The sequence below is a fragment of the Argopecten irradians genome, chromosome 2, assembly GCF_041381155.1.
Source record: "Argopecten irradians isolate NY chromosome 2, Ai_NY, whole genome shotgun sequence".
In the NCBI taxonomy this organism is placed as follows: domain Eukaryota; kingdom Metazoa; phylum Mollusca; class Bivalvia; order Pectinida; family Pectinidae; genus Argopecten; species Argopecten irradians.
The window spans coordinates 68,489,961-68,511,684 of NC_091135.1; the positions used below are offsets into that span (position 1 = coordinate 68,489,961).

Consider the following 21,724-nt stretch of genomic DNA (forward strand, 5'->3'; position numbering starts at 1 on the left):
TGTAACCAAATTTAGCAACAAACATCCTTGGGGGAAGGGGAACAGAACTTGTATAAATTTTGGCTCTGACCCCCCGGGGGCAGGAGGGGCGGGGATCAATATGGGAAATAGACGTATATCCTATAAATCGCTACTTGTCCTAGAGTTCTGCATGGATTGTAACCAAATTTGGCCACAAACATCCTTGGGGGAAGGGGAACAGAAATTGTATAAATTTTGGCTCTGACCCGCCGGGGGCAGGAGGGGTGGGGCCCAATAGGGGAAAAAGAGGTAAATCCTATAAGTCGCTACTAGTCATATAGTTCTGCTTGGATTTTAACCAAATTTGGCCCAGAAACATTCTTGAGGTTAACAGAATTTGTATAAATTTTGGCTTTGACCCCCTGGAGCAGAAAGAGTGGGGCCCAATAGGGGAATTAGAGGTTAATATTAAAATTCCTTCAGAAAAGAAACAATGAACCTGTATTCAGAACATTACTAGGCATTACAAACCAGGTGAGCGATACAGGCCCTCTGGGCCTCTTGTTTTACTTTTTTCTTTTTCGCATTATTACGTTTTTTTACTGAAATCAATTTCAACCTAAGCTTAAATCCTTTTAAATTAAGTGAAACATGTGTAACTTTTTATGATGTATTAAATATCAAAACGGCTTGCCATACATACATATGTATGTTTAAAATCGTGGAGATCAAAAGTATTTGCGTAGACGTATTATCTTTTCTCAATAAAGGACTAACTATGTACTTGCATTGTAGATGGGTAGAGCCTTTTTGACCCCACTCCAATCCATTCTATTATATGTAATATTGTTTTTAATTACGAGTGTTAGAAATTTTAAAACAGATTGGCATACAAGTGTAGTACATGTTTCATGTTTGTAACGGAAGTTTTATAATTTTGCAGCAAAATTGTAACCGTTAAGAATGTAAGGAATGAAGTTTAAAATAATTATTCGAGAATATTCTATTATATTTTTTTCGAAACAAATAGAAATTTCGACCAAAGTTGCATTAAAACTGTTGTAATACATGAACAAAAGCCACTTGAAAATCGATGGCAAAACTTTTATAAGTGCTAGTGTTTATGCAACTTATTTTATGAAATTTCTGTTTTCTAAATAAGTTATAAATACTTAACCATTTCGGCTAATAGATATATTTTTTTACGTGGTGACTAGGATACGGTTTATTAAACCAACCAGACTTGAGTCGGAACTTGCAATGCGCAGGTAAGTTTTACCCACAATGCACCATTCCTACGACAGGTGCTTGCAGGTTATATATGGTAAGGTAAATGGGAGTCGAGATATGATATATACCCGTGCCATGCTGCAAGGACACGGCTCCTGAATTATGATGATATTGTGCATCCATGAATGCATGATCTGTGCCGACAAAAGCTTCAATTTCGTCCCGTGATCCTCAACCTGGTAACGATAGACGCCAAGATGGCGGACAATGGGAACACACTTTAATATTGGCACTGTCCCATGCCGAGAAGAAAACACGGTCACACGTCCTGAGTTGTAAAGCCATCTACAAAAAGCTCACTGCATGCTCAAAATTTGGTCAATATACATGAATAATTATTGACACAGAACATACAATGTGATAGCTTCGTCGGACATCAATTAATGAGCCTATCGAATGAACTTTCCTTGGGTCGGCTTTGTTATTGTGTCAAACTGACCCACAGTGTCATAGGGTGATTCAATGTTGACATTCTTACAACAACGTGGTGAATATTACACAAAGATAGCTGGATATATGTGGTTGGTATAAACTGGTATTTACAATGTCACAGTTTAAGTCTGACAACTCCTCAAAGAAGAAACCTCCAAGAGTTTTAGCAAATCGATACGAAATTGTTAGAAAACTTGGCAAGGGTAACTTTGGAACGGCGTACCTGTGTAAAGACTTGAGACAGAAGAACTCAACTGATGGATCTGACTTGTGAGTATAAATCACTGTTAGGTTTTCCTGTAAACGTTACTGTGAATTCGTGTACAGCGTTTTTTGTGTCCCTCCCCCACCCTGAAACTTTCACAGCAGTCCATAGGCCTATACATTTTCTCTTCTTTTTTTCTCCTTGCTGCTGGTATTCTCGCCTACTGTCAAAACTATGGACAGCTTTTGGCTAGCTGAAGGGGTGTCAGTTAGCCAATAGTTTCCCTTTGGAATAATTAAGAAATAGACAAGGGCAGTGTTTGCTCTGGGTGTTACATAATGGGGGTTTCCTCAGATAAAATGGGGTCTTCTTATGTATATATAGGGATTGGATTTCGTTTTTATGTTAACCATGCTTGTATGGAGCAATTCCTCTAAGAATATATTCAATATGGGGCGCTAACGCGACTTTTTATTTATATTTTATGCAATAAAATCGTCATTTGAAAGTGACGTAATTATTCAATAAAAGTCGGTCAAAAGTGGGAGGAGCTTACTCATTTGAACAGCGAATGGTGACGCTTCACGTAAGGTAGAATTATTCACCCGCGACGACAAAAAAGTTCAATATTTTAGTGTAAAATAAACATGACAAACAAAGTAAATTTCAGAGATAATTTTATTTAATCAGATCAGAACTTTAAATATATATTCAATTTTGCTAAAAGTTAATATATAGCGTAATAACATAAAGAATTTGTACACGGACACATGTGTAAACTCAGTGACCGTTATTGTGCAGCGAGGCGAAGCTGACGCACGCTTACACACTGGAGTTTGCCAAAGTTGGCAAAACACCGATTTTCAAGTAGCTCAATGTGTTTGAGATGTCGTCTGACTTGACGGTATTACATCCTTGGGAGCCATGTGATTATATAATCTACGCTTAGATCCATATCGCCATCGATAGATGAAACAAATTCACTTGTGTTCGATGGATACAATGTATTTGTGGTGACGCGGAACAGTCAACACGTGGATTATTAGCGGTGCATGTTTTATAATACACATGATTAAATACTCAAAGAACAAAGAGAAGAGGATATGTGTGGCAGGGTAATTAATTATGTAATTAATTAAGTAACTAATTAGTTTATGTAATTAGTATTAGTGTATTGATGTATAGTATAAGTTAAGCTGCACCCCTGCACTACATGTATGTGTTGTCCCAGTACTGTCTATATGTCATTGTCATGTTTACCTGTATACCTGTATATTACCTGGAATGAGAGAGTGCATGGATGGATGAGCACATTCTTTGTCTATAGGTGTGGGTAGGTACCAGTCAGGTGACTTACCTGGCTGGTCAGCTGATTGTTTTTATTGATTTTATTGGTTTATAGATATAATAATGTGTGTTTTTATTGGTCTAACTTTCCCTCCAAAATTCTATCTTTGGAGAACTTTCCTTTGTCTGTGGGTAGTTTCACAGAGAGTTTCATGAGAACAGTTGTGTTCTGGTCTCCCAGATATTTAGTTGAAATTTGGATTTGTCTAGGAGGAATTTCTTCTACTTCTGACCCTGGGTCGAAAGATTTAAACAATGTAACAAAGATCGAAGCCTAATTGAGTCGGCCCATAGCCAGACTCTACGCTTCTACGTTTATACGCTTCTACGCTTATACGTTTATACGCTTCTTCGATTACGCATGTATAGAGACAATAAAACATCATGACGTAGAAGATGGTTGTGTCATCATTTTCTAACAACATATCATCTATATCATCTGGGCCTAACCCAACCCAGCAACATATGTTTATAAGGCCTAAATTAAAATATTGTTTGTTTGCCCTCCTCCGACCAACCCATGAAAATCAGCCCGACTCAAAAAATTTTATTGAAATATTCTAGTGAAATTTTTTTTATTGTCGTGTACTTTCCAGTGCCGTGTGAAAACCTTTGATGAAACGCGGTATAAATTTTTGTTTCGCCTGTTTTTAAAATATTCAAATTAACGTACATTTGTCTCAGCCAAATGAGCAAACGATCGTGATTTAACTTTAACGTGCCGACATGCACTGATGCAGTTGTTTGTAACATCGTACACACATGTGTAGGAAAATGGCGCCGGGTTGAAGCCATACTTTCACATTTTCACACCGGGTGTTTGGGAATTTGATCGGTATTGCTATTGATACGACGATAGTTTGATAATATTTCAGATATTTATCCAAGTATTAACTGCATTAAAACATCGTAGCAAGTATTTTTGTTTCCAGAGTAAAATACGAAACTTTGCGGCTAATCATATTATACTATACTGACTGCGTAAACAAAACATAGCGGCCGAAAAGTAAAGCATGGTTTCTCCAATTGATCGTGAACTACAGGTACGTTACGTTCACAAATAAACATATTTGAAACTGTAAATGCCTTAAGTAGATGTTTTAGGTAATGATTGTATTGAGTTAGAATCCACGACTGCAGAAACGATCTGCATCAATGACGAATATCTTTGCCGATTCATGTAAAAAATGACAAGCCGTACGAACACTAAAACGTGTTGACCATGCCGATATGAAATGTTCATGAAAACATATATCGGTGTATTTTGTTGAAAATAACCTCCAAGTAAATATGAGCACTATCCACAATTCGTAGTTATTGATAATTAAATTGAATCACCCGTGAATTAACTTAAATTAAATGACAAAAATAACAAGCACACAAACAGTTATTTACTACGTCATTTTTCTATGCCGATAAAACAAACAAAAAGAATTTCCGATACAAAGTCATTTTGGTGATATTTTTAATTACATGAACTCCATTGCTCGAATCCATCATCCAGTAAACTTAAAAATAGGTGGGGGTCTTATTTGCAGACATCCCCCTAAGTCTGAAAATGTGTCAAAATAGGTGGGGGGTCTTATTTGCTGGAGGGGGTCTTATTTGCGGTCAAATACGGTAAAAGTTGAATCATTCCATGGATCTTCAAACGTTTGGTAGTCCGATGTAACATGGTCGAATGTCAGAATATTGGGGTCAAGTCTCAAAGATAGAAGTCCACCGTCAGACGTATGGATTTTTTTTTTGAAATTCAGTTGATGTACGATGGTCCAGAAAATATTTAAAGACTCTTTCCCGAGGGTATAGACGTTTAATGCTAACCCTGCCCAGACAAAACGCCAATGTTTGATTATTTTACTTATACGTCTTGTACTTGTATTGACACATCATGTGTAGTGTGAGTCACAGCTGTTTATGACGTCATAACAATTGCATGTGATTTGATTGTTCTACACGCGGACAATGGACATTTTCAATTGTTGTGACATCCAGTGATAAATCTATGTTTTGAAATGATGGGACAATTTGTGGTAATTGAGTCAAAACTATATAAGTTTGAGTTTTGCAAAATAAAATAAAATAATTTTCCTACCTACCGACCCATTCTGAAAATTCCAGGTCGGAAAAGGGCAAACCAACATTATTTTAAGTCTGGCCTAACTGACCTCTATCAGGGGGTCTCACACCCGTCCACCCCAAAGGCTCGATCGTAGGACGAACATAGGCACATAGGTAATGTTTACATTTGACACCTATCATTTTTAACAAAAATGAAAGCACGTCGCCCCGGTCGGGATATTTTTCCGTTTCTTTATACAATTGTAAATTTAAAAATTGTTTGAATCATATATAAACCCTTAGGCTGCTGCAATGGTTTGTATAGTAATGGCTCTCAGTGCTGCATTAATTTTGTAAAATCCAGGGAAATGATAACCTAATTATAAATGATTATATCTTGAAAACTATTTGCATTATGTGAATAAAAGTTATATGAAAATTGTTTGTTATTGCCTGTAGCTTATATTGATGTTGTTATTCCGCAAATATACTTCTCGTTAAGCATACAGGTAACAATACAGGTGACTAAAGGTAAGAATATTAGGTTGTATCAAATAATAACAAGAAAACTCAATTATAATTATGAAATAAAACCAATTTAATAGAGTAACCTTAGTATTAAGAAGCATATGACTTCATTTGGTTATTAAGTCTTTGAAAAAATCCAGGTAAAAACTTCTAAAACTAATTAATATTCACAAACAAAATCTTGATAATTGTTCATGAAAGAAAGAAGCTAGTTTCCTGTTTAATTTCTGGTCTATCATCACATAGTGTATGCATTTGCATTATGCACCACATATTATCTCTATCTTAGACCAAGTTACCCTTAAAAGTATTGTTATATATAGCTCAGGTGAGTCCAGGTAAGTCATTTTCAGTCAGGTGAAAGTTAATTAGACAATATAACTAGAAAACGATCCTAAACAATTTCTGAAAAATTGTTTTTCAAATGCATCATGACTTGACCAACAGTGGTGTAAATCACTTAATCTGGATAAAACCCATAGCCGTTATCAACGTAAAAGAAACACCTGCATCTCATAAAACGTAATCCCAGTGTCATTTTTCGTTCATGTTTTCTTTGAACATGCCGGTCGGTCATTGACGGTAAACTTCGTGAAGATAATATAAACAAATTTGTGTGAACAACTATATTTTCTATAATGTAATCATCCAAAAATGCTTTTAAAAGCAACTAGCTTACATTTATTCATGTTATGCATTAATTTCAACTCGCCTGTGAAAGTCAATCTTGTCGTCTGTCAACACGGCAGCCGGCCGTGTGGGGGGCTGCCTCATGTTCTGTGTTGGCATCGGGCACACACTAATTTATAGGAGAAATTAAAATAATTTTGCCTTCTATTGGATCCCAATCTAAAGTATCTGACCCTTCAAATTTACTTTCAACTTCTGACACATCGCTAGCAAAGAACTGTTGTACAAGTTCTTCACCACTTCGATCTATCGGAGCGGCCATTTTGACGAGTCAGTATTCCATTCGAATTCCTCCACACCTGTCCTTATTTTTAGTGTATAATCCCGAGAATATCGAATGTAATTACACTAGAACCAATCGGAAGCATTCTACTTTCGTTTTCAGACATAATTTTAGCAACAGGAGGGAGATTTGACGATCGGACCGCCGGTTGAAAACTCGCAGTCAAAAAACGTCTTTTTACGCGTGTAGCACTGAGGGCCATTTAAACCAACGCGTATATAGTCGCGTGTAGCAGTCTAAGGGTAAATATAAAACATGTATATATTGTTTACATTTTTCCAAAATTCTATGAAAAACAACAAATATACACGTAATGTTGCGTCAAAATGTAAACAAAGCCATGTGTTTCTTTTTAAAAAAAGTAGTCCTTTTACGTTGCACAGAACATTTCCTTACGCAAGTTCAAAGTTCAATGTTACCATGCAGTTATGGTAAACAAAATCGGCTAGTATTAGCGTATAGTGACCAAGCCTAGCAAGTGTAAATATAATGGAATGGAGTTCTGGAAAAAAAGCAATCTGATTAAAATAATAGATGATTTGACAACATCCCATAATAGGTCATATTCGGATGACATTTGTACCACCCTTACTTCAGATCACATGCATTTTCTACACATTGTTACATCAATTTGAAACATCAATTTGTCCCATTTTACATATATATACATTTAGCTTTATTGTGCTATTTGGGCGAGATGACTACGTACACAAAAATAATTCAAGCAGCTTTTTCGAACTAGACTATTTTGTCCTTTGAAATTCACATTCAAGATTCTGATGGTAGCAATTTGATTGGCTATTTCCATAGGTCACCTGGACATGACCTCTAATGGGATGTTTTCAGATCCTCTTATCAAAAGTAGTGATAATAAAGATCTGTATTTTAATCAGATTAGTTGGATCCTTCTGATTTTCTTTGCTTAGAAATGATATGGTACGGCTTACACACAAACCCGAGGAGCCAATAGTTCCCCCTAGTAATAAATGGCCCAGGAAAGAAATGATATGGGGACGGCCTACACACAAACCCGTGGAGCGAATAGTTCCCCCTAGTAATAAATGGCCCAGGAAAGAAATGATATGGGGACGGCCTACACACAAACCCGTGGAGCGAATAGTTCCCCCTAGTAATTAATGGCCCAGGAAAGAAATGATATGGGGACGGCCTACACACAAACCTGTGGAGCCAATAGTTCCCCCTTGTAATAAATGGACCAGGAAAGAAATGATATGGGGACGGCCTACACACAAACCTGAGGAGCCAATAGTTCTCCCTAGTAATAAATGGCCCAGGAAAGAAATTATATGGGGACGGCCTACACACAAACCCGAGGAGCCAATAGTTCCCCCGAGTAATAAATAGACCAGGAAAGAAATGATATGGGGATGGCGTACACACAAACCCGAGGAGCCAATAGTTCCCCCTAGTAATAAATGGCCCAGGAAAGAAGTGATATGGGGACAGCCTACACACAAACCTGAGGAGCCAATAGTTCCCCCTAGTAATAAATAGACCAGGAAAGAAATGATATGGGGATGGCGTACACACAAACCCGAGGAGCCAAGGGTTCCCCCTAGTAATAAATGGACCAGGAAAGAAATGATATGGGGACGGCCTACACACAAACCTGTGGAGCCAATAGTTCCCCCTAGTAATAAATGGCCCAGGAAAGAAATGATATGGGGACGGCCTACACACAAACCTGAGGAGCCAATAGTTCCCCCTAGTAATAAATGGCCCAGGAAAGAAATGATATGGGGACGGCCTACACAGAAACCTGAGGAGCCAATAGTTCTCCCTAGTAATAAATGGCCCAGGAAAGAAATGATATGGGGATGGCGTACACACAAACCCGAGGAGCCAATAGTTCCCCCTAGTAATAAATAGACCAGGAAAGAAATGATATGGGGACGGCCTACACACAAACCTGAGGAGCCAATAGTTCCCCCGAGTAATAAATGGCCCAGGAAAGAAATGATATGGGGACGGCCTACACAGAAACCTGAGGAGCCAATAGTTCTCCCTAGTAATAAATGGCCCAGGAAAGAAATGATATGGGGACGGCCTACACAGAAACCTGAGGAGCCAATAGTTCCCCCTAGTAATAAAAGACTAGGAAAGAAATGATATGGGGACGGCCTACACACAAACCCGAGGAGCCAATAGTTCCCCCTAGTAATAAATGGACCAGGAAAGAAATGATATGGGGACGGCCTACACACAAACCTGAGGAGCCAATAGTTCCCCCTAGTAATAAATGGCCCAGGAAAGAAATGATATGGGGACGGCCTACACACAAACCTGAGGAGCCAATAGTTCCCCCTAGTAATAAATGGACCAGGAAAGAAATGATATGGGGACGGCCTACACACAAACCTGAGGAGCCAATAGTTCCCCCTAGTAATAAATGGCCCAGGAAAGAAATGATATGGGGACGGCCTACACACAAACCTGAGGAGCCAATAGTTCCCCCTAGTAATAAATAGACCAGGAAAGAAATGATATGGGGACGGCCTACACACAAACCTGAGGAGCCAATAGTTCCCACTAGTAATAAATGGACCAGGAAAGAAATGATATGGGGACGGCCTACACACAAACCTGAGGAGCCAATAGTTCCCCCTAGTAATAAATAGACCAGGAAAGAAATGATATGGGGACGGCCTACACACAAACCTGAGGAGCCAATAGTTCCCCCTAGTAATAAATGGCCCAGGAAAGAAATGATATGGGGACGGCCTACACACAAACCTGAGGAGCCAATAGTTCCCCCTAGTAATAAATGGCCCAGGAAAGAAATGATATGGGGACGGCCGACACACAAACCTGAGGAGTCAATAGTTCCCCCTAGTAATAAATGGACCAGGAAAGAAATGATATGGGGACGGCCTACACACAAACCTGAGGAGCCAATAGTTCCCCCTAGTAATAAATGGCCCAGGAAAGAAATGATATGGGGACGGCCTACACACAAACCTGAGGAGCCAATAGTTCCCCCTAGTAATAAATGGACCAGGAAAGAAATGATATGGGGACGGCCTACACACAAACCCGAGGAGCCAATAGTTCCCCCTAGTAATAAATGGCCCAGGAAAGAAGTGATATGGGGACAGCCTACACACAAACCCGAGGAGCCAATAGTTCCCCCTAGTAATAAATAGACCAGGAAAGAAGTGATATGGGGACAGCCTACACACAAACCCGAGGAGCCAATAGTTCCCCCTAGTAATAAATAGACCAGGAAAGAAATGATATGGGGACGGCCTACACACAAACCCGAGGAGCCAATAGTTCCCCCTAGTAATAAATAGACCAGGAAAGAAATGATATGGGGACGGCCTACACACAAACCCGAGGAGCCAATAGTTCCCCCTAGTAATAAATGGACCAGGAAAGAAATGGCACAATCTACAATCTACATCGTGACCTGTGGCTTACTAGTGTAATGTTCAATGAACTGAACTAAGGAGATCTCCCTAGCTAAAAAGTATTTTGCAGCTAATCTTCACCAGGGTTAGATACACTTTCTCCAGGAAACAACTTGTCCAGATGATCACAATCTCCAGAAATTGGAAATAATTGGCAGTAATCCTACTTAAACAATGTTGTTTTGGTATCTTAAGAACCAAAGTATTAGTAGAGCATCCGGTTAGTTTTTGCCTATTTTAGCATTTGGAAGACTTTGGTTTGAACCCTAGTGTGACCATGTATTTTTCTGGTTCACTAGCACTATGTCTAGTAATTTGATCTTTTATTGTGCAAAACGTGTAAGATCAAGATACTGTTTGTTATTCTAAGTTAAATATCCTGTATTAACCATGGTACATTACTTTGATTATTATTGGTGAATGAAATAGGACTGAGGATTCATTTAAATCTAATGCAACTATATAATTTCAATATGCCTACATTTTAAAATTTTGCTGGGATACTCTTGTTTGTATTATATTGCTTTGGTAAAGTAAAAAAGGCCTTTGGCCTTGAATGGTTTGAGAGTATAACTAAGCCTGTGTATTCATAACATTGTATGCTGTTTGTTATTTTGAAAGCTTCTTTTAATCCTAATGTATGGCAATTCTGAATTTTTCTATTTAGTGTGTAGAACTCCCTTTAATCATACATTTGACAAGTTGTATGCAGTACTCACAGTACATGTGATATATACGATCAATCATGTCTTGTGGCCACATAACGTTACTATTGTAGCAGGAACAAGTCTTTGACAGCTCTCGCCATTGTGTCTAAACTGTCAAACTATTCAGGATCTTACTCAACTTGTATTACTCATGAAAATTCAAAATGATACCATTTCATTTTGTATATTGTCTATTTCTCAGAACAAACATATACTTGACTTGACTAGAATTAGCTCTAGTCTAGTGAATAAAATGAGTATACTTTTACAAGTGGTTTTCATTACAGGTCTGTAGAACATTAGTACCAGTAAATATGTATATTATACAAATTATACAAATTGTCAGACCATCTACAGGTTGTAAGCCCTGTTGTGACATATTGCCTTTATTCTCGTTGATGTTCACCATGATTGCCAGTTTGTTTTCTCTAGAAATAAAGAATATGTTGACAGCATATTTTATTTTCTAAAAGATGGGGTATAAAAAATACACCTGTACCAAATTTGAAACATAAACAAAACCAAATCACACTCCAGGTGTAATGTTAGACTATCAGCAGGATTGTAGTGTATTGATATAGCTACTGAAATGTATCCCTTGACCAGTGGAATATTATAACAATGCATCAAAATCAGTCCGAAGCAATAAAATATACAGCCAGATTAGTATCCAAAGTAATTTTAAGATGATGAAGATATTGACATTGTAACACTAAAAAACATATCAGTGATTTTTCAGGGTAATTTGGGGGGAAAAAAATTGACACAAATTGGTAATTTTTAATCACGAAAAGAGGAGTTTTAGGAAAAGTTACCCATTACTGAACATGGTGTTATAGGTAATTAAATATTGTATAACTGTGTTATTTGATGTAACATGCTGTTTTTTCATGGACCTGTATTGTATATCAACAAAACAATCTTTTATCAGGACAGTTTTTTTTTGTCTCAGCAGTTTGATTTGGGAATTTTTCATTGTAATTGGGAAAATATAGGGGTGTGTGGCCTTTGGAATGGGGTCGTTTTCCGACCCCAGTTATATAAAGAGAAAAATCACTGGATATTGACATACAAACAACATACAAAGCTTTGAAGATGATGAAGATAATGACAATGTAATACTAAATAAAATTCAAACTCAAGTTTGTATGTCACTGTCACACCATCTGTACCCCTCAAAGTAATGTATTGGGTGACCAAGTTTGTATGTCACTGTCACACCATCTGTACCCCTCAAAGTAATGTATGGGGTGACCAAGTTTGTATGTCACTGTCACACCATCTGTACCCCTCAAAGTAATGTATGGGGTGACCAAGTTTGTATGTCACTGTCACACCATCTGTACCCCTCAAAGTAATGTATGGGGTGACCAAGTTTGTATGTCACTGTCACACCATCTGTACCCCTCAAAGTAATGTATGGGGTGACCAAGTTTGTATGTCACTGTCACACCATCTGTACCCCTCAAAGTAATGTATGGGGTGACCAAGTTTGTATGTCACTGTCACACCATCTGTACCCCTCAAAGTAATGTATGGGGTGACCAAGTTTGTATGTCACTGTCACACCATCTGTACCCCTCAAAGTAATGTATGGGGTGACCAAATTTGTATGTCACTGTCACACCATCTGTACCCCTCAAAGCAATTTACAGGGTGATCAAGTTTGTATGTAACTGTCATGATACAGCTAATTCTGATAAAAAGGTCACTAGATATATAAAAATGTATATTACTGACTCAATCAAATTTTGCATTAGGCACTGGGTTACATATAACATTGATATTTCATGTAAATGTATTTACAAATCTATATATCTTCCTCTGTTTGTAATATTAATTAATGACAACTGTCTTCATAAAACTTTCAATTGTCTATTGCTTTGATTATATTTCATTATGCCCACATGTAGCCTATAGCTATAGACAAGTCTTCCAAATCCATGAATAAAATTTTGTTTGATTCTATTTCTCTGAGTTTATGCTTTACAAAGTTATAAATGTCGATCAACCTTATAACTAAGCATGTGGTATTTTACCGAGAGACAATTATCACTGGCTGTTTTCTCTGTCCGAACTGTGGTATTTTACCGAGAGACAATTATCACTGGCTGTTTTCTCTGTCCGAACTATAACATGGCACCACAATTATGTATTGATCATGGTGACAGGAAGTCCTGGGTTATCTTCCCTACTGTTTTATGTTACTCCAGTATTGATTTTATCCCTCGGGGCCAAAGTGTTGTTATCTATAAGTAGCTTCATATGGGGATGTCAGGCTTCTTTACTTTATCCACATATTTAGTGTGTTGTCAAAAGTAGAAGTATATGGTGAATAAATTTGATCTTAAAGGATTGGTTTGACTGGTTTAGCATCCAATTAGCAGCCATGCATGACCATTTAAGGACATGCAAGGTTTAAGATGTGTTGAACAGCTGGAGTACCCAAAGAAACCGACAAAATTGTAGTCAGCACTTGGTAACTGCCCCACATGATATTCTTATGACCCAGAGAAACCCACCAAATTGTATTAAGTACTTGGTAACTGCCCCACATGATATACACATTTTTGACCCACAGAAACCCACCAAATTGTATTAAGTGCTTGGTAACTGCCTCACATGATATACACATTTGTGACCCACAGAAACCCACCAAATTGTAGTCAGTACTTGGTAACTGCCCCACGTGATATACACATATGTGACCCACAGAAACCCACCAAATTGTAGTCAGTACTTGGTAACTGCCCCACATGATATACACACTTGTGACCCACAAAAACCCACCAAATTGTAGTCAGTACTTGGTAACTGCCCCACATGATATACACACTTGTGACCCAGAGAAACCCACCAAATTGTAGTCAGTACTTGGTAACTGCCCCACATGATATACACACTTGTGACCCACAGAAACCCACCAATGTAGTCAGTACTTGGTAACTGTCCCACATGATATACACACTTGTGACCCAGAGAAACCCACCAAATTGTAGTCAGTACTTGGTAACTGCCCCACGTGATATACACATATGTGACCCAGAGAAACCCACCAAATTGTAGTCAGTACTTGGTAACTGCCCCACATGATATACACACTTGTGACCCACAGAAACCCACCAATGTAGTCAGTACTTGGTAACTGTCCCACATGATATACACACTTGTGACCCAGAGAAACCCACCAAATTGTAGTCAGTACTTGGTAACTGCCCCACATGATATACACACTTGTGACCCACAGAAACCCACCAAATTGGATGCTGGCAGTTAGATCAAATAGACATTATTTCATCACTAGTACGTACCCATATGTATTCAATTAAAAAGTTGTTTTCCTTTATTGATTTCATTTGATTTTGATAGAACAGTCATAATAGCAATTTACTTATTCTTTAAAATCACTGTTTTTGAAATGTATTGCACAATCATCTTGCAGAAATGTTCACATAAATATTGGTAGTATGTATTTTCTTAATGAATTAGCAGTACAGAAGAAATGACACTGGTATTTATGATCCACAGGAAAGTGCTGAAGGAAATCTCGGTTGGCGAGTTACAGCCTGATGAAACAGTAGAAGCAGCCAAGGAGGCACGTGTCCTATCTAAACTTTTACATCCCAGCATCGTTAAGTTCCACGACAGCTTCATAGATGGTGATGTATTCTGCATCATCACAGAATTTTGTGAGGTATGTAAAGTTTAGGCGGATTCAAACCCTTGTTTTTACATTATGTACTTCTACCGATGGTAATGATACATTGAGTCTTTAATTCTTTGTCAGCACCTGTAATCATGCTGATGATTTAGAAAGAAAACTATGCAGACATAAGCTGCTTGCAGGACCCCATTGTGAAAACACAGAAATAACATAGGTTGGCCTCAGTAAATTCAACTAGCCTAGTACAAATTATGACATCGTAATCACCGAATGGTGGGACCAATCAACTGTAAGTAGTATGTAATCCACATCATTTTAGGATTTTGAAACCCCGTATTGATACAAGTAATTTAGCAATCACTGATCAACTGATCAGGATGGATATAAATGGCATTTATAAATGATGATGCTGGCTGAAATTAATTTGCTATGGTCATGTAATGACGGCCTCCCATGTATGCAGTGTGTTGCGTATATGTTGTGCGAGGTGCGTGTTTTGGGAGATTGCAGTATATTCATGTTGTGTCTTCTAGCATAGTGGAACTGTTGCCCTTTTTATAGTGCTATATCAATGAAGCATGCAGCCGAAGACACGGAGCAACGCACGTCACCTGTTTACATTATACTGACAACGGGCGAACCAGGCGTCCCACTCCCGTTATGCTGAGCACTAAGCAGGAGTAAAAGCTACCACTTTTATAGACTCTTGTTTGTCTAGGCCAGGGGACAGAACCCAGAGCCTTCCTCACAAGGGCGAACGCTCAACTCAAGGCTAGAAGTGAGGTGGTGTCATACAATAGGGGCAGCAGGTACAATTTTAACGCCCTACCTGCAGGGCAGAGTTTTAATTAAAGATATTTACCGGTAAAATTGATTGATATTGAATTAACATAGCTGACCAACTGATATTGTTTTTGTTGATGTAGTAAAAACATAATAATTGAAAATTAATTTTTACATATTGTTCAATTTTGATGGCTTGATTTATCCTGTAACCTATTTCCATTGTAGGGAGGCGACCTGGACATGAAGATCAATGATTTGAAGAAGAACAAGAAGCAGTTTGATGAGAAGACTGTACTGGACTGGTTTGTACAACTAGTTCTGGCTGTTCACTACATGCACACACGCAGGGTATTACACCGAGACCTCAAAACCAGGTAAACAACTGAATTATAGGTCACTGTGACCTTAAAACTGGGTTACAGAGGTTACAACGACCTCAAAATTAGGTAGATATAGGTCACACTGACCTCAAAACTAGGTAGATATAGGTCACAATGACCTCAAAACTGAGTAACAGTGAGGCAGTGACCCCAAAACAAGACAATATAATCTGATCTCAAAAAACAATAATGTAGGCCATATGTAATTCAAAACTGGATATATTAAAATACAGGTTACTGTGACCAAAATACTAGTTAAACATGATAACCTCAAATGTATATAAATAGATCAAGCCACACTAGACTAGGATAATATAGGTCACAGTTACCTTGAAATTGGGCAATAAAGGTCACTGACTCAAAAGAAAAATAAGTGTAATTCACAGCAGTTTTAAAACAGGGGAATTTAGGTTGTAGTGTTCTCTGAAATTTGTAAATATGATTTAAATTAGAAAGGTGCAACCTCAACATTAGGTCACAGTGACCTCAAATCAATATAGATCTAGGACTTGCAGATTTGAACAGAATGTTCTGATCAATTCATAAATTAAAAGGTTATGGTCACATAATATCTGTACGTCTGGTAACAATTTTCCTCTATTTAAAAAATGTTGCCTTCAATATTGTTACAGAAACATTTTCATCAAGAAGAACATGATCAAGATTGGTGACTTTGGAATATCTCGGATATTGATGGGGACCACAGATCTAGCCTCTACTTTTACTGGTACCCCATACTACATGAGTCCAGAGGTCCTGAAACATGAGGGCTACAACTCCAAATCAGATATATGGTAGGTACCTCTATGTCCTCAAACACGAGGGCTACAACTCCAAATCAGATATATGGTAGGTACCTCTATGTCCTCAAACACGAGGGCTACAACTTCAAATCAGATATATGGTAGGTATCTCTATGTCCTCAAACACGAGGGCTACAACTTCAAATCAGATATATGGTAGGTATCTCTATGTCCTCAAACACGAGGGCTACAACTTCAAATCAGATATATGGTAGGTATCTCTATGTCCTCAAACACGAGGGCTACAACTTCAAATCAGATATATGGTAGGTATCTCTATGTCCTCAAACATGAGGGCTACAACTCCAAATTAGATATATGGTAGGTATCTCTATGTCCTCAAACACGAGGGCTACAACTCCAAATCAGATATATGGTAGGTACCTCTATGTCCTCAAACATGGGGGCTACAACTCCAAATCAGAGGCTTTTCCTACCTTATCGTTGCTCTCATGTATCCTATTGTCAGGTTTACTAGTTAATTGTATATGGATGAGAGTAATCACTCAGGCAAATTAACTTTAACCATTACAGGTCCATAGGCTGTATACTGTACGAGATGTGTACCTTGAAACACGCCTTCGATGGCACCAGTCTAATGGGAGTCATGTATAAAATTGTGGAGGGAGAACTCCCCAAACTTCCTGACAGGTTCTCAAAGGAACTTAATCGAATTATGTTGGAGTAAGTATACAAGACCAATAGAAATGTTTACATTTTTTTACAAGAAGTTTGCAGTGGTGTTCTAGTCATGTCAAAATGTAATATACTGATTTGACCCCCAGAGTGTAATAAAGAAATCTGTTACATGTAATCTGTTCCACATGATTCACTTCTATTAGTTTTGTTTTTCTATAGCTGTTTTGTCATTTTGAATCTATACTTGCATCAGTGTTACCAATATTACTTTTATTGCTATAGATAATTAAGCTATTATGTGATTTTTTTAAAACCCTTAATTTGGTATAGTATGTTTCTCTCTTTGAATATTTGTTTTTTATCCCCCGCCTAACGAAGTTGGCGGGGGATATACAAATGGGTTCCGTCCGTCCGTCCGTCCGTCCGTCCGTCCGTCCGTCTGTACGAATGGTTTCCGGAGCATAACTCTAAAACCAGTAGAAATATTTCCACGAAACTTCATACACACATTGGTCTTATGGTCTAGTAGTGCCTTTTGCTATTTTTAGGTTTTCATTGTCTGCATTTTTTCCGTAACCATGGAAACATTGCTGAAAATATCATATTTTGTACCAGGTTCGTTTCCGGAGCATAACTCTAAAACCAGAAGAGATATTTCCACAAAACTTTATAGACACATTGGTCTTATGGTCTAGTAGTGTTGTACTTTTTTCTGTAACCATGGAAACATTGCTGAAAATGGCAGATTTTTGTGCAAGAATCGTTTCCGGAGCACAACTCTAAAACCAGAAGAGATATTTCCACGAAACTTTATAGACACATTGGTCTTATGGTCTAGTAGTGTTGTACTTTTTTCTGTAACCATGGAAACATTGCTGAAAATGGCAGATTTTTGTGCAAGAATCGTTTCCGGAGCACAACTCTAAAACCAGCAGAGGTATTTCCATGAAACTTCATAGACACATTGTTCTTATGGTCTAGTAGTGCCTTTTGCTATTTTTAGGTTTTCACTTTTCGTGCTTTTTTCTGTAACCATAGAAACATTGCTGAAAATATCATATTTTTGTAGCAGGTTCATTTCCGGAGCATAACTCTAAAACCAGCAGAGATATTTCCACGAAACTTCATAGACACATTCTTTTTATGGTCTAGTAGTACCTTTTGCTATTTTTAGGTTTTCATTTTTTGCACTTTTTCCGTTACCATGGAAACATTGCTGAAAATATCATGGTAAATGGTAAATGTTACTTTGCAAAACTCCACCCATCTTTGTGTATATAGTCTAATATAAATGTCAAGGCTGTATACCTGATTCAACAATTGCAGCCCCGCTCTACTTGAATTATACACCATCTTTCTTAAGCTCAACTTCCTTTTTCCTGGTTTTTTTCATACACATAAGTCTCCACAATCAAACTTACTTCAGCTTTGATATCTCCATTGGTGGGGGATCGGAATGACTATGTCCTTGTTAACATTTTGAAGGACTCATATTCTAGGAGGATGTTAATCATATTACAGATATGTTTTACTAATGATCAGACCTGTTACATTGAATCTGTTTCCAGAATGTTAAATAAAGACCCAGCAAAGCGGCCTTCTGGGACAGAATTATTAAAGGAACCTCTAATAGCCAACCATATAGCTGTGAGTATGAGTTATCTCCCCTAAATATCCAGCCATATAGCTGTGAGTATGAGTTATCTCCCCTAAATATCCAGCCATATAGCTGTGAGTATGAGTTATCTCCCCTAATTAGCCAACCATATAGCTGTATTATTTGGTGATCTCCCCTGAATTGCCAGCCATATAGCTGTGAGCATTTGTTATATTACCTGAATTACCAACCATATAGCTGTGAGTATTGGTTATCTCCCCTGAATAGTCAGCCATATAGCTGTGAGTATTGGTGATCTCCCCTGAATTGCCAATCATATAGCTGTGAGTATTGGTTATCTCCCCTAAATAGTCAACCATATAACTGTGCATATTGGTTATCTCCCTTGAATAGCCAGTATTGTTTATCTCCTCTGTAAAGCCAGGTATATAGACAGCTGAATGGATTTTCACCAAATTTGGTCTGAATCTTCCTTGGGTGAAGGGGAACCAATCTTGTATAAACAGTGACCCTGGCCGGACCCTGGCCCCCAGGGGCCTGAGGGGCAGGGCCCAATAGGGGAAATATAGCAAATGTATTTAAAATACTTCTTTCTCTGTAGGAATGAAGGGATTTAGTTCTAATTTGGTCTGAAGCTTCCTTAAGTGAAGTGGAACCAATCTTGTATAAACGGTGACCCTGTACCTCCAGGGGCCTTAGAGGCAGGACCCAATAGGGGAAATATAGTAAATTCTTTAAAAATCCTTCTTCTTCTGTAGCAATGAAGGGATTTATTTTTAATTTGGTCTGAAGCTTCCATGGATAAAGGAGAACCAATTTTGTATAAATGATGGGTCTGGTCCCCTAGGGCCTGAGGGGCTGGGTCCAATAGGGGAAGTATAGCAAATTCTTTAATATCCTTCTTCTGTGGGAATGAAGAGATTTAGTTCTAATTTAGTCTGATGCTTCCTTGGGTGAAGTGGAACCAATTTTGTTTAAATGGTGGGACTGTTCCCCCATGAGCCAGAGAGGCGGGGCCCTATAGGCTGGGAAACATAGCAAATTCTTTAAAATCCATCTGTAGAAATAAGTAGATTAAGTTCAATTCTAAAGCCTTCAAGTTGGTAGCTTTGTCTGAAACAGGTGAGCAATACAGGCCCAATGGGCCTCTTGTCTTTCCTTAACTTTGATTAACTAAAATTACACTTCATGTATCTTGTAATGGGTATGTGTTTTATTGGAAATTTTTATTGGAGTCCACTCAAAACTAAAATCCATCAAATAAAATTGTCCTGCTATATGGCTTAAAGTATTCTATAATAATGGTTAGCATTGGTACAACCAGAAAGAAAATTCTATCATTATGTTATTCACATACCTGTGTATACATATTTATTTTTTCACTGCTGCAGAAAATGTCTAAAGATTATCAAGCTCGTCACCAGGAAAATGCTGTCTCAGAAGCTGAGGAGATCGCACGGTTACTGTAAGTTAATTATCAATAAGAAACTATAGATGATAACATTTGTGTTCCGTAAAATGCATATCTGATTTAATCCAATTGGTATTTATAAAGTATTAAACAGTAATTTGGTTTTTATAATGATTATACCACAATTATCTTGTAGACGTGAGAAATCTCACCTAAGTGACTTACGCTTGACGGAGGAGGAGGTGAAGTACAAAAACCTACCTCCTCGGGAAAGGATGAGGCTAAGGAAGATGGCCCAGGCTGACGAGGAGGCTTCCAGGCTCAAGTAAGTCTCATGGTACAGGGGATGCCTTGGAGGGAAGGGGACATACCAGATGTAACGTGATCGGGTCTATCTTTCGATAGACTTCACCAAGTGAGATATCTGGTCTTGGTAACAGACCACTGGTCAGTGTCACTGGTCTACTCCTGGTACACGGAGTATAGATTTATTCAGCCTTTGGTCACAAGGCCCTCAAGGTTTTGTAATTGTTTTATACCACTCAGTAATATAACAAATGCCAGATAAACATTTAATTATAATTTATTAATAATACAAATAGATAAACAGAGTACGAGTTCGTGATACACTTTGTCTACGACAGGCCACAATGTTCGCTCTCACGTAATACTCACTACAGTGTATTTTCTACTAGATACACCTCCAATAATATACTTAATTAGTTAGATAATGATAATAACTCTCTTACATGACGTGCGCTATCTTTCTAGCCTCAATCAATGTTCCTGGTAGCGAATGTAAACAATACGTAATTCAGGGGAAACCCCTACTATAAATAACCTACCGTACCGGTATAAATATATTACATAACAAGCATTGTTCCTTAGGAGAAATAGAGAGTGAGTCACGCCCGAACCTGGTCAACGGTTCCGAGCCCTATAAAATTCCTGCTTCTCTCATCGGCTGCTGGGTCGTGACTGGCGTTTCAATACAAATGTCCCGAAATATCCACGTGCCGGGACCATCATTTGATTGGCTACTAGTGATGCAATGACGACATCCAGTAGTGACATGCGCAGAGGCCACTACCGGCGAAAAGCATGTTGTCAACAATCAGTATTGATACCAGTTGATTAAAATGACTAACAACGACAATATATTACGACTCACAAAAGCAACACATGCAGCGATGATTCACAAACGATCTACTAGATTGAGGTATTACACAATTTCCTACTGACAACAATTATTTACAATATATCGACTCATAATTCGTACTTGTATTACTCGTCTGTCACACGTCAAACTTACTTAAACAACGTAACACACTCTCGATTCTTGCACAGTTTTATATACAGAAGATATCATGTAATGTGAATAACACATATGTGGTATAGCGTGAACCACCTAACGTTACACAGAGAACAAGGGCTTCCTGAGATAGGTGTGGGGCGTGTCTCATATAAGTGTGGGTAGATGGGGCTGCC

At 38.1% G+C, this 21,724-nt stretch overlaps 1 protein-coding gene across 1 annotated transcript in view; it reads left to right on the top strand.

Moving 5' to 3' along the window:
• Window positions 1–1,214: 1,214 nt before the first annotated feature.
• Window positions 1,215–21,724, top strand: part of LOC138316315 (serine/threonine-protein kinase Nek11-like) — a 38,588-nt gene continuing 18,078 nt past the window's right edge. Inside the window, exons 1-8 of the mRNA XM_069257975.1 lie at window positions 1,215–1,953; window positions 14,464–14,629; window positions 15,611–15,759; window positions 16,398–16,559; window positions 17,103–17,252; window positions 18,776–18,854; window positions 20,217–20,290; window positions 20,433–20,561. Of these exons, the coding sequence (XP_069114076.1) occupies window positions 1,796–1,953; window positions 14,464–14,629; window positions 15,611–15,759; window positions 16,398–16,559; window positions 17,103–17,252; window positions 18,776–18,854; window positions 20,217–20,290; window positions 20,433–20,561 (1,067 nt within the window). The 5' untranslated portion in view covers window positions 1,215–1,795. The remainder of the gene's footprint in view (window positions 1,954–14,463; window positions 14,630–15,610; window positions 15,760–16,397; window positions 16,560–17,102; window positions 17,253–18,775; window positions 18,855–20,216; window positions 20,291–20,432; window positions 20,562–21,724) is intronic.